Source organism: Rasamsonia byssochlamydoides (assembly GCF_041956645.1).
Source record: "Rasamsonia byssochlamydoides strain NRRL 3658 unplaced genomic scaffold VTN77scaffold_86, whole genome shotgun sequence".
NCBI lineage: Eukaryota > Fungi > Ascomycota > Eurotiomycetes > Eurotiales > Trichocomaceae > Rasamsonia > Rasamsonia byssochlamydoides.
In genome coordinates this window covers 48389-61525 of record NW_027192469.1, presented here as the reverse complement: position 1 = coordinate 61525, position 13137 = coordinate 48389, and the positions used below count along the sequence as shown (strand labels likewise).

At 48.4% G+C, this 13137-nt stretch overlaps 6 protein-coding genes across 6 annotated transcripts; 4 read left to right on the top strand and 2 right to left on the bottom strand.

The window, feature by feature from the left end:
- Window positions 1-1211: 1211 nt before the first annotated feature.
- On the top strand, window positions 1212-1571 carry VTN77DRAFT_9298 (uncharacterized protein; the record flags this gene model as incomplete). The annotated part of the gene is made up of 2 exons (XM_069425890.1): window positions 1212-1355; window positions 1509-1571. 2 exons carry the CDS (start codon window positions 1212-1214, stop codon window positions 1569-1571), a joined length of 207 nt encoding a protein of 68 aa, XP_069273979.1.
- Window positions 1572-1965: 394 nt separating this feature from the next.
- VTN77DRAFT_9297 (uncharacterized protein) lies at window positions 1966-3072 on the bottom strand (the record flags this gene model as incomplete). The annotated part of the gene is made up of 2 exons (XM_069425889.1): window positions 1966-2850; window positions 2914-3072. The coding sequence occupies 2 exons, from the start codon at window positions 3070-3072 to the stop codon at window positions 1966-1968; spliced, it is 1044 nt and encodes a 347-aa protein (XP_069273978.1).
- Window positions 3073-4118: 1046 nt separating this feature from the next.
- VTN77DRAFT_9296 (uncharacterized protein) lies at window positions 4119-5441 on the top strand (the record flags this gene model as incomplete). The annotated part of the gene is made up of 3 exons (XM_069425888.1): window positions 4119-4963; window positions 5014-5122; window positions 5181-5441. The coding sequence occupies 3 exons, from the start codon at window positions 4119-4121 to the stop codon at window positions 5439-5441; spliced, it is 1215 nt and encodes a 404-aa protein (XP_069273977.1).
- A 242-nt stretch (window positions 5442-5683) lies between these two features.
- VTN77DRAFT_9295 (uncharacterized protein) lies at window positions 5684-7029 on the bottom strand (the record flags this gene model as incomplete). The annotated part of the gene is made up of 5 exons (XM_069425887.1): window positions 5684-5790; window positions 5933-6395; window positions 6449-6729; window positions 6807-6908; window positions 6966-7029. 5 exons carry the CDS (start codon window positions 7027-7029, stop codon window positions 5684-5686), a joined length of 1017 nt encoding a protein of 338 aa, XP_069273976.1.
- A 647-nt stretch (window positions 7030-7676) lies between these two features.
- VTN77DRAFT_9294 (uncharacterized protein) lies at window positions 7677-10107 on the top strand (the record flags this gene model as incomplete). Its single annotated transcript, XM_069425886.1, has 15 exons — window positions 7677-7879; window positions 7951-8003; window positions 8078-8159; window positions 8231-8277; window positions 8344-8429; window positions 8500-8569; window positions 8625-8692; window positions 8752-8854; window positions 8909-9092; window positions 9160-9222; window positions 9309-9521; window positions 9596-9626; window positions 9690-9763; window positions 9827-9973; window positions 10032-10107. The coding sequence occupies 15 exons, from the start codon at window positions 7677-7679 to the stop codon at window positions 10105-10107; spliced, it is 1500 nt and encodes a 499-aa protein (XP_069273975.1).
- A 761-nt stretch (window positions 10108-10868) lies between these two features.
- VTN77DRAFT_9293 (uncharacterized protein) lies at window positions 10869-11411 on the top strand (the record flags this gene model as incomplete). The annotated part of the gene is made up of 1 exon (XM_069425885.1): window positions 10869-11411. The coding sequence occupies one exon, from the start codon at window positions 10869-10871 to the stop codon at window positions 11409-11411; it is 543 nt and encodes a 180-aa protein (XP_069273974.1).
- Window positions 11412-13137: the final 1726 nt, after the last annotated feature.

Below are 13137 nucleotides of genomic sequence, written 5' to 3'. Positions count from 1 at the left end.
AAATAATTGGATAGGAAAATTACGGATGCTTGCCTCGTGGTTACACTAAGACTCATCGCATCGACTTTTGTTCAAACTATAAATATTGTTGTTGCAGCACAGTAATGCTGAATGTGATACACAGCTCTACAGATAGATAGGAACATACAAACGTGTCAATGTCAGTGTCTATCCAATTTTCTGTCTACACCTCCGAGGGCCTATCATTATAACCTCAATGTTCGATTCGAATTCACATTGCCAGTTAAACTCTATCAGACTTCCAATCCAAAAAGGTTTGCTCATTTGGTGTCTATTACTAAACCCTAACCTGTTCTAGTAGTTGCAACTTGCCAGAGCATGGTTCCCTTGCACATATTACAACCAAGGCAAAAGGTTCCTGAAAACAAGACAAAGGGAGTTCTATTGCTCCATGCTGATTGGCTTTGTCTTGCACACACGCATATCGAATTGAACACCTAGTAGTAAAGGAAAGAGGACACAAGTTGATAAAGGAGGGTACAAATAAGGTTATTGAGTTCGCTATCGTGAGCATACTAAAGATTCAATCAGCAAAGTCGGGTTAAATTCGTGTTATTGAACAATGTACTAACATCACAAGTTGAATATGATACGTTTGGGAGTACATCTGCGATAAACTCGAATAGCTGGAGTTCGAGGCAATTTCTCACCGCTGCTTCCTCCATCTTACGGCTTTGACGCCAACAAGGACAACCACCTATGGCAAGGATTTCTGTCTATTGTTAACAAACTGTGAAGAATTTCCAGTTATGCAAAGGAAACCGGTTGTCCTTGCACCCACGGAATGTCTTGGATTGAACAGACAAAAGTGGTTCGGGTTGAGCCGGTCACTTTGGTGGTGCAGTTGTCCCCCAACCACAACGCTGCATAATTTTTGAGTACAAAGGAAGAAATAGACTCGCAAAGGTAAGACAAAAAATGGCGTGAAACATCACTGACTGACTCGTACGGTAGAACAGGAGGAAGATGGATTATCTATGGACTCCATGTACTGCACAAATTCGCAGGGATCCTCTGCACATACAATAAAGCAAGGAGACATACAATAAGATCGAACTCCTTCTGTTTGTATTCAATGTATTTTCATACAAACCAGTACGCCTATCAAGAAACTATTTCCACCCGTATTCTTGCACCCACTCGAATCAATCGATCGGTCAATTGTCAATTCTCGCTCCATATCTTCCAATATGAAGGTGTTTAACGGGTTGAGCTTCATGCTGGGTCTATGCGCTATGCCCGTCCTTTCGGCAGTTATGCCAGCAGGTGCAGAAGTCGCAAGTCCTGAAATCCAGGACTCTTCAGTCCTAGTTGGATTGACCACCATGCCGAAGGTGAGTGACCCAAAGAAAAAAAAACAGAAAATAAAACGAAAGAGACCGGTCAAAGAAGACAAATTGGTAATAATATTTCTCTACTCTTAGGATGAATGCAACGGACACTGCGACGATCTTAAAAATGGTCAGTGTCATTGCGTGTACCCACAGCGTGCGTGCTTCCAGATCGACTGCAAGGACCATGGCTCCAAAACAGACTGTCAATACCCCTGAAGGTGGGTCAGCATGGAGTCGATTTACAGTGGCAGGTTGAGTTCTGGAGAGAGAGACAGAGGGGATAATCGATATATTGGATTATTGGGACACTCACTTAGTACGGGGACATATCATTGTGTCAGTTGCTCATTGTATCAATCAGTATTAAGTCCTTCATTATTTGAAGTTCTTCCCTGTCACTCCTTACACAATGTATGAATGGAGATGCCATAATATTCATTCCCTTAGCCGTTGACCATTGTCAAGTGATATCATTCTTTCTCAGGCCGAGCCTCTGTCAATTCACTTAGAATATATATGTGGAGCCCCCGGCGAACGTCCTGCTCCTTTCTTGTAATCTGCCAGACTTGTTGCATGTACAGACCTGGGGGATATCATGTACATCTCATCATTAAATATCATTTGGTGATGTGTACTGCTGCTCGCACGCGTCATTATCCGTAGCAGTCGCAGGAAGAGTCCGGAAATACGTCCTGTCGTCCCTCTCGTCTGCCCAGACAGCTCGACGGTCGACGTGGAACTGCAGGATCTCCGGACGGGAGGAATGGCCGGCCCCGTCGAGCCACAGCTTAATGCCCTCCAGCTGCGAGAGATCAATCTCCGCCTGCAGAAGTTCCTCTTTCTCGCCCGTCACCGGTCCAGCCAGGTAGGCGCAAAATGGATGGATGATGGCGGACCAGCCTCCCCCAGCTTTGACGAGATCCGTCTCGCCTAGATTCTCGCGTAGCCACCGCAGACACGACTCGTCGACATAGCTCGATGCACATATGACGAACACCTGCGCCGTCAGGGCATGCGTCTTCATCAAAGCTTCAATCTGGACGTCTGCCACGGCCTCAAATCCGGCCATTGTCGACAGCGACGGCCACGCGGCCGCATGGACATGCTGGTTGTCAGCGATCAGCGCCTGGCGGGCACCATTGATGGTATGCTCCCAGCAGCATAGTCCCCCCAGCCTATATCCGGCCTTGGTGTCAAATGTCCGCAGGGTCCAGCCATCGCCCTGGCCCCAGAGGTAACGTTCCGCAAAGGTAGGCTGGATCTTGCGATGCACGCCGAGGATTGTGCCATCAGTGTCGATGAAGACCTGCGAGTTGAAGAGCGTGGACCTGCCTTCAGACATGAGCTCGGAGATGCCCAGGCTGATCGACACGCCGAACGCGCGACAGGCGCTGCGGATCTGCGCGATCTCTTCGCCGTCAACCGCGACGCTTTGTTGCCGGTACTGAACAATCGCGTCGACCTGTTTCAGCGGGGGGTAGCAGTTGATGAAGTACTACATCGAATCTCCTGGTCAGTGAGTGGAGGCAGAACAAAACGGTGTCGCTTTGTTTCTTACTGGAAACCCCGGAATGAAGACTTCCGGAAACACCAGCAGGGTGACGGACTGCTTGGCCGCCTGCTCGATCAAGCGCAGAACTTTTGTCGTGGTGGCAGCTTTGTTCATGTACTCAGGCGCTGCGTGGACGGCAGCAGCGCGGAACTTGGCCGAAGGCATCTTGTTATGACACCATCGATCAATCAACCTGTGCTGGGATGAAGACGCAATAATAACGAGAGTTCATAGTGAGCATACCGCCGATTATACTCAAATCCGGACTGTCAATAATGCTCCCCCTTGACAATTAAAAATAAATTAAACGTTGGCGCTGCACTAGAGCGCCGTCGGGACTGCGGGGTCCGTCTGATAGAGGGAATAGAGGCCTCGGACGTTATTGACATGCAGATTGGATTGGTATCACAATCATTCGTCTTGGGTGTCCTGACGAACGGATTGGATAGACGAAGCAGGTCTAAACGAGGGTCATGTCCATCGACGCCTCAGTCGTTCCTCATCCCATCCGGCCAATCCAAAATCATCAATCCACACTCTTGATGCAGTCATAATACTAGTTGGTTAACGATGCAATGATTGATGGACCAGCAGACCAAGGAGCAACAGCAATATGACGTATGAAGGCCGGAGATCAACCAACTGAAAATAAAAAAAAAGGTGGATTTCATTCTATGATTGGCTGATTATAGACGAGACTGTCATAAGCAGGTACATTACGAACAGTGGAGATAAATGGCGTCGGAGCTGAATTCACCGCGTTAACGCAGCTTATCTCCATAATTGGTAGGTTATTAACCATAGGCAGCCATGCTATCAATCTACGTTAGTAATGTAGTGAACCTTTATGCACCTCTAAAGTTAGGTAAGATTATTAATGTTGTTCCTGATGCCGTCGGCATCGGAGCAATTACTATTGAATTGTTGGGGCTCAGCCAGACAGGGAGCTGTCTTTACGTGAAAATCCCTCTCTAGCTCTTACATACATCTACCCATCTGCTTCTACACAGCCATACGTCTTATTCTTCGAATATTAGGGGTTAGGCAGTATTATTTCCGGGGCAATGGTCAAGCTGAATGCAGCTTTTGATTTGGTAGGAGGGCATTGGCATGGCAAAATATCATGTATAAAAGGGGACTTGCTCCTCTTGAGACTGTTTAGTTTCCGAAATTCATAGCCCTGCTTGTTGTTCCACTCCCCTATCAAAGGAATGTCGGTGCTCTTTCATTTGCTGCTAGCATGCAGCACTCTGTTCACTTCTTCCTCTGCACTACCTTCCACTTCGCATCAACCAGTCCCAAGCTCCGCCCCAAGTTCCTCAACTTTGTCGACGCCTCTTCCTCCAAGCAAGGACCCGTGGTACACGGCTCCTCCAGACTACGAGTCGGCAAGGCCGGGTACGGTTCTGCGCATTCGTCCTGCCCCTGGAAACCTGACGTCAGTGCTGGCCAACACCTCCGCGGTCTACAACATTCTCTACCGCACAACAGACAGTCATTATAAGCCCTCGTGGGCCGTGACGACACTGCTTATTCCCTCGTCGCAATCCCACACTACAGCGAACACGTCTAAACGCGCAGATCAGAGCAAGGACCTCCTGTCATACGCGATCCCCTATGACGCTGCCGATGTCGATGCCAGCCCTAGCTACGCTTTCTATTCTCTTTATGAAGGTACCTTTGGCGACCTCTCTGCTGCCCTCAGCCAGGGCTGGTACGTGAATGTGCCCGACTACGAAGGTCCGCTGGCGTCCTTCACGGCCGGTGTGCAGTCCGGTCATGCCACCATCGACTCCATCCGTGCCGTCCTGGCTTCTGGCCTGGGACTCGGCGATAGCACACGATCCGCGTTATGGGGGTACTCTGGCGGCGCACTGGCAAACGAGTGGGCAGCAGAGCTTCAGGTACAGTATGCGCCAGAGCTCACCTTCAGCGGCGCAGACCTGGGCGGCCTGACACCAAACGTCACGAGCGTGATCGAGTCCGTCAATGGGCAATATTGGGCGGGATTGATTCCGCTAGGCCTGTTGGGCGTTGCAAGCCAGTATCCAGAAGTGTACGATACCTTGTGGAGAATCTCAACCCTGCAGGGCCGTACAACCGTAGCATGTTCCTCGCGACCAAGAACATCACCTGGGCTGAAGCGATCGCAACGTTCATGAACCAGGATATTTCTGACTACTTCGTCAATGGCGAGGCGTATGTGCAGGCGCAGGTCGTTCAGCAGGCGCTCGATCGAGATGGCCTGATGGGGATACCACGGCGTCCCGCAGATGCCGTTGTTCGTCTACAAGGCGATTGCAGACGAGATCAGTCCAATTGGGGAGACCGATGCACTGGTGGACAAGTACTGCGCCGTGGGAGCAAATATCCTCTATCAACGCAATATGGTTGGCGGACACCTTGCTGAATATACCAACGGCGATGCGAGGGCGTTCGAGTGGTTGAGAAGCGTGTTGGAAGGGACGTACACCCCTGCGAGTGGTTGTACGATTCAGAACGTCACTGTCAATGTGACTTCAACGGCGCTGTAGTAGGTCATCAGAAGAGGAAGTCTTTGAAGGTTTTCATTCGCCGTTTTTGATTCTTCAGACTATGTGAAGGTGCAGAGTCCGGCTCGACTTGATTGCTTTCTTGTCTCTAATATTGCACCAGCATATTTTAATCTTACTTTTGAGGAATACTTTAGATAGAATGAGGTGACTGAACGCTGTTCATCGAAATAAAGCTTCTAGCAGTTCGGCAGAACGAGCGTCTCAAGAACATCTACCCAATCTCAGTCGTAGTACTTCTGGTGAACGCCCGCGATAATCTCTGTTTCGCGATGGTTGACGACTCCAGTGCGAAAGCGATGGTCCTTTGCAATACGAGCCCTTGCCCATTCTGAAGGTTATCTGCGTCAGCAAAGAAGACCCCCCAGGTTGTCAGAACAAGATTTTAGACGACGTGCCTTCTGCAGTGACGTCCTCCAGGGCCTTCCTCTCTGAATCTGGAATCTGTATTCCCAGTCTCTCTAGAAGCGGACTTTTCACGGGCTTCATTTTCACCGCTGCCTCTGGACGCGCGAAATAGATCAATCCCAGCCGCGGCTTATTAGCCTGGTCTCTCGGGGGCCGCACGACCCGATGGACAGTCGACTTCAAGAAGCAGCCGCTCAGGAATTCCAGTGCATCGGCAACGTTGACAATGATCGAGCCTGGCTCTGACTTCACGTATTTCCACGTGTTGGTATCCGTATTCAGAACCTGCAGCCCAGCCACAGGCTGGTAGAAGAGGAAAGTGAGCGTGTTGTAGTCCGTGTGGCCCCGGGCCCAGATGTTGTCCAGTTTCTGATCCTCCTCTGGTGTGCGAGGGTAATACTGCGTGTAGCGGAGATACTCCAGTCCTTCTGCCTCGTAGCGATGCAGATTGACGAGGTACTCCTCGTCGATTTCTAGCACGTACGCGAAAAGGCGTAGCAGCGGGAGGAGGATTTTGTTATGGATGTGCTGACGATTGAATTGTCAGGCGAATACTCGCAATAACCAGCTGAATAACCTACCAAGGAAAACTCCTTGATCTCCTCGTAATGGTCCAGGATCAGCTGCGGATGCGGTCGTTCATGTTCCGGAGTGAACTTGGGGATATTATACCGTTCATCGTTGTCCCTCGAGCTGAGATCTCCCACAGACCGCGGCTTATATCCACGAAAATCCCCCACGGCCGTGTTGCACAGATATTTCATCTTCTCCTCCAGCGGCAGTTGGAAAAAGGCCTTGCCAATTGCATACTGTCGGTTGATCTGCTCATCCGTGAGGCCGTGGCCAGTCACGTAGAAGAAGCCTTAAGATATGGCTGTTAGCTTTTCTTCTATATCCAACTGACACTTACTCGACAACCCCGTGATAAGTGATGCCTACCGTTCTCGTTGATGAATCTCAATACCTGCTCCGCCAAGGCTTCCTTGCCACCAGGTTCATCTAAGCGAGAGATGTCGAGGGCTTCGAGCTCAGCCCAGTCCACTGGCCATAGCGAGTAGTTAGTACTTAGAACAAGCTGCAGCGGGATTTGTTCTGTACACTTTTCCTTGGTCTGCGCCGGCGGCACATATGGCTCCAAGTCGGGGACTGGCTTTGCAGGCATGTTGCAAACAACTACCTTGAGAGAACTGTCTGTTGTACAACACTCGAGGACGAACACATGTCTCACTAATCCCATTTAATGGGCAAGTTTAAGGCTTCGATGAAGGGAAATTCAGATATCCGGGGCACCGTTACTCGACCCCTAGGTATCACCGCACTGATGATTTCGAATGGTCCATCATCACATCATCTATCCAGATAATTGCGTAGACTCGTCAATCACGTGGTAAGTCGCCAGTGTTTCTCCAACAACAAATAGTATCACATATCCCAAAAATAACCTTGTCCTAATGTTCTAATACTCCGCTGTAGTCTCCGAGATTTCGGGACATCCTCCGAGCCGCTGCAAAATATTTCACCAGATATAGCCAAGGTTGATGGGCATACGAGCAAATAAGGAGTAACCGGCTCCAACTAAGCCGTAGTAAATCTGCCGAGAGCAATAGTGGTGGTCTCTTATCTAGAAGTCAGGTCTGCTAAATGCTTCTTTGCGCGGTCTCGGTGAAGACGCAATTCCGCGCATGCAATTCGTTATTGGAGCAGGTGCATTGGCGTGAGGAGAACAGGTGATTATATCTAATAGTTTTGTTGTTCATTTTGCCATTGCAACATACGCAACGCATCTCTAGAGATCAAATCTCAGTCAATATGTCAGATGGTTCTCCCACGAACAAATCTCCGGAGCTCTCGACAGTCGTACAGCCCGCAGATCCATATACCCAGAATGAATCGGAATCGGTATCAGACCACAAGCAGTCGTTTCGACAGCGACTGAAAGACATTGTCTGGGACAGTCTCGACTATTCGCCCGAAGAGAGAAAGTTCATCTCCAAGATCGACTTCTTTGTCCTGTATTTGAAATAGGCATTGTCCCTGTGATTGTGTACAAAGTCAAATACTGATAACCATCCTTTCTGTGCAGTACTCGGGCCGGGTTCTCGTATTTCTCGAAAAACCTAAATTCCAATAATCTGTGTATGTTCAGTACACATATCACGGAATTAATGCGTCGGGAAAAAATATTCCCATCTAGCTGACGAGGTCTCCAGCAAATGCGTACGTCTCCGGAATGAAGGAGGAACTGAATGTCGTCGGGAACGAGTACCAGACCTTCACGACGATGTGGACTATGTTAGTCAGATTGCCAACAACCTCTTCCCTGGATGGATCGTCGTCGACAGAATCTTCTAACCCACTCAAAGCGGCTACGTCATCAGTCAGATTCCCTCGCAGATGATCTGTACGCGAGGTATGTTTGTTTCAAAGGCGAGATGTTGCTGTGTTTTACGATCTATTAACCAACTGAATCATCTAGTCCGCCTGTCAGTGTGGTGTCCTTCATGGGAGCTGTTCTGGGTCATTGTCACCTTGGCCACTGCAGCAGTGAAAACACCATACCAGGTTTATATTTGTCGATTCTTTGTAAATCCCTGCATATTGATGTATTTGTTGCAGTCCTGACCTTCGATAGGTTGGCCTGGCCGAAGGGACGTTTTATCCTGCCGTTCATACGGTCTTGGGAGGATGGTATACGAAGAGAGGTAGCTCCACTATCCTTTACATATTGGAAGATGTATACTCAAACAGGAACGACAGAACTCGCCAAGAGAGCCTGTATTTTCTTTGGCTCCGCTTTTGTTGGTTCAATGTTCAGCGGCTATCTGGTATGCTGATCCCCCTTCTTCCTCTCTCAGTTGATGAACTGCCTACCTGACTAGCGCAGCAAGCGGCCCTGTACACTGGAATGAACGGAGTTAGCGGTCTCTCGGGATGGCGATGGCTATTCATTTTTGACGGCATTATTACGTTCCCGATGGCAGTCTGGGGTGAGGCCGAACCCTCAAATTGTGTTATGACACAAACTAATTGGCAGTATCCAGGCTACTTTGCTCTCCCCGATCTCCCAAGCAACACTCGAGCGATCTGGCTGAAAGACCACGAGAAAGAGCTCGCGCTGCGGCGGATGAAAGACGCCGGAAAGGATCTGGAAGAGCCCATAACTACAGCTGGGTTGTATCGTGTGCTCAAGAAGTGGCATTTCTGGGTGTACACGGCTTACTATACGTATGTTCGAAGTAGATAAAGTGTTTTGAATGGCAGTTTCTGCTAACATGGTCATTGTCCTTTCCAGCTTCTTCATCTGCAGCGAAAATATCGGGACGTACATGAACCTCTGGCTGAAGAGTCTCAATAGGTTTGTCTCTCGGCTATGATAACGATTCTCATGCATTAATATGCAGATTTGCTGACATGCTTCGAATATTTGATTTGACGTTTTAGATACACCGTCCCTGAGATCAACACGTATCCTACTGTCATCAACGCCGTCACTATTGTCACAACTCTGCTCTACGGTTGGGTCAGCGACGCAATTCAGCTGCGTAGTCCTATCGTGTACTTCTCCCTGGCAGTCTGTTTCTTCGCGGCGATGAACCTGGCTATCTGGGACGGAGTCCCGTTCGGACTAAAATGGACGTCGTACTATCTGACTGGGTGAGCAAAACAGTTTCCAGTACCTTGGATAAGCAGACGTGAGGGCTAATCTGTCTCAATCTCTATCTATCTAGGTTTGCCATGGGTTCGGGTCCAGTGTTTCTGGTAGGCTACCGGAACTATGAGACACAATCTCGAAATAGTCCACTAAAATTGGTGTGAATCAAGACCATGGTCAACGAAGTCTGCGCGGGGGACAGTCTCGAGAGGAAAATTATCCTGGGATCGACAAATTCTGTTGCGTGAGTTTATCACCATCATCCCATACTGATATTCTACTCACCATATGATGCAACTTATCACAGATACGCTTTCAACGCCTGGATCCAGCTCATAACATATAACACCAACTACGCGCCTCGGTTTCTGGTAGGGAATTCGGTCACCGTTGGGTTGATTGTTTGCGCTGCGCTCACGTTGACGCTGGCGGTGTTCCTGGAGAGGAGAGACAAGTACGGTCGAAGTTCCCTTTTTCATGTACAATTTCCAGTGTCGCTGACAGCACGTCAGGAGGATCGCAGGTCTTAGCAAATCAAGTGAGATTGCTGATCAGGCGCTGATTACCGGGGTGGACCATGAGGCGTAGGACAGGACACTATCAAAGGACCTCTCTCGGAGTTCTTTACATACACGATCTGCTTCAGTCCTGAGTCGAACTCAAGAAATGAACTCAGGCACAAATGCAGAAGAAATAGGCTCGGGAAGGTCAATCAGTACTACCCAATACATTTAAGTCATCGCTCCAACAATTAAGAAGACAAAGTCTAACACCGGGTGAGAGGATTCATAACCGTTTTCCGGATGGAGTCGAGATTTGTCTTGTTCCTTAAATGTCGAACGGTCTCAGTTTGTCCACTGTTTACGAATTTAATTTCCCTCTAGATGGTAGGCGTCAGGAGGACTGGGAGAACTATAGACAGAGAAGCCCAAAATTGACTCGCACGGTATCTAGGAGAATTTCAGGTACGATTAAGGCACTAATCCATGAGTCAAAACCATGGTTCGACTAGCTATGAAAGTATATATTTTCCACTACTGTTGCGTGTATAATAGCACGACCGCATTGGTTGTTTCATCTGGACTCTATCTGACACAACTGGATCTGAAAAGTACCCCATAACCCATGGGTTGCTGTATATAGACTATTAATTGGGTCATCACAAATTCATGGCCAAACCATCAAGATAATGGGACACTTGCCCCACCTTCTCCGCCAGCACAAGCAGATCTATTATTTTAAGTTTTGTAATTTCGTGACATTATTAATATTACTCCTACGAATTAAAGGACAACCGTTCCCTCAAAGGTGTATAATATCCCTTTGCATTTAGCGACTTCATCCCCCCTATGGCCACAAATCAATCCAAGGCCGACCAGGTCTGCATCCGACATGCACGTCCTGAAGAAGTGCCTTTACTCGCCGCCGTCGAGACCTCTGCTGCCACACTCTTCCGCACTATCCACAACCTCAGCTGGATCGCTGATATGCCGCCGATGGACCCTGGGCTACTTCACTTGATGGTATCCAGCAATCGCGTCTGGGTCGCAGTCACGTCAGACAATGTGCCTGTAGCCTTTTCCGCCGCAGAATCCAAGGACAGCCGGTTTTACATCGCAGAGCTCTCTGTGCACCGGGCATGGCAGCGACAGGGTATTGCAACGAAGCTGATAGCCAAGATGGAGAAGCAGGCGCGTGAGGAGGGGTTTTCGCATATTTCGTTGACAACATATCGAGACCTCGAATGGAATGGCAGGTTCTATGCCAAGCTTGGATTTGTTGAAGTTGAGCCAGCAGCTGCTGGTGTGCAGCATGTCAAGGAGATTGAAGCAGAGAGTCAGAAGGGACATGATATCAGCAGGAGATGTGTCATGTGGAAACGTCTGTGCTGAGTTAAGGTACCTGCGTGTCGTGACAATAAAATAAAATAAAATAAAATAAAAATAAAAATAGAAAATGGCATAGTCGACATGATTATATTTCTACAAGGAACTGTATCTAAGAAATGGGAAGAGAGTGTGAGCCACTCAGTGCTAGGCACAAAAGGGGAGATAAAATCTAGTATAAATCATACTCTGTTGGCCTTTTTTTGTTCTTACAGGAAATAAGGTGATTACAAATCGGCAGTAACATATCAGCTGTAGAAAACACAAGTTCTAAAGGATCCTCTCTTCTTGCATTCGTGTTGCCTCCAGCAGGAGCCATTATCTTTGCCGTTTCTAGGCACTCTTTGAGATCGGACCATTGAGCAGATGCAGCCAGCCTGCGAAGCATGTCGACAATTCATCGAAGAGATAATCTCATCGGAATGTTCAGCAATCACTCTGAACAATTTTGTCGAAGACTTGGAAGGAGATCATATTGGAAGGCTAATGACTGCTCTAATAAATATATAAGAGAAACATAGGCTTTTTACAATCCAAAACCCCGTATTTGGTCGATTTTCATCACTTTCCTTTGTAATGGTGTTTGTGGTAATCAGGGAATAGAGTTGACAATGGACGGAGTTATAAAATATATATAACGGGAGTGTTAAGATCGAGATGCGGAGTTCATGAAGACATAATTCGCTGTATATTTTTTTTTTTAAAAAAAATAAAATTTATTTGTACTCTCATTTATCTCTGCTATTAATTGACTCACTCATCGATTTCCTTGGCTGATTGGGGTGACATTCAGATTTGATGACGATGGCTAGTAGGAACAGTGGCCGCAGTACCCGCAGTCCTCGGCCGAACAAGCAGTGAAATCTTTCTCCGATTCATCATCCCAGCCCACGCTGTCGCTTTCCCTACCATATTCCGACATCGACCGTTTTTCCACGACTTCAGAACCGTTATCGGGAGATCCTGGCGGTCCCATGATCCAATCTGTCTCGAGATCTGCTGGAAGCGCAGCGGACGCGTCTTCACACTGCTCCCTCAGTTCCAACGTGTCCGTGTCGCGTCGGATTATCTCCAACCTCCCCCCGCGCCGATTGAGAGCAAAAGCGACAATCTTTTTCAATAAAACTCCGAATCGGCGAAGAGTTTCCTCATTCTCGCGCTCCCACTGTTGGATTTTATGACGGACATCCAGAACCTGAATGTCTTCAAAAAGGCCCCAGTCATGGAAGGCAAGGATGAAGTTGGGAATCTGAGCGACCCACAAACGAGGAAGTTCTTCGGCGAGAATATCTTGATCTTTCTTGCGGACGGAGCGGGTTTTCAGGTCGAAGATAGCCTCTTTGGGAATTTGTTGACCGCCGCGCGTCACGGTCAGCGGTTTGTCTTGCGCTGTATGACGGGTGGCAATAGTGCTATCGCCGAAGGCTGATGCAAGTGTCTCATCAATGGTGTCGTCTTCAGTGGCATTAAGCGAGTCCTCGGACTCTCCTGGCACCTTTTCTTTGAGGTAGCCATCCGCCTCGAATCGCACAAGACAGTCCAGACCGGCAAACTCGTAACGGACAATGCGCTGATGAGACTCTGATCCCCTGACATCCGCGTCCCAGGTCGTGTATGCCTCCGGAAATGTGTGACCAAAGCCTTTCACGTCTTGGATCAACTCCTTGGGCGAGTTCTCCCTCCGTACAAAGAAGACGGTTCTATCAATCGCCTGAACCAAGATCCGGAATGG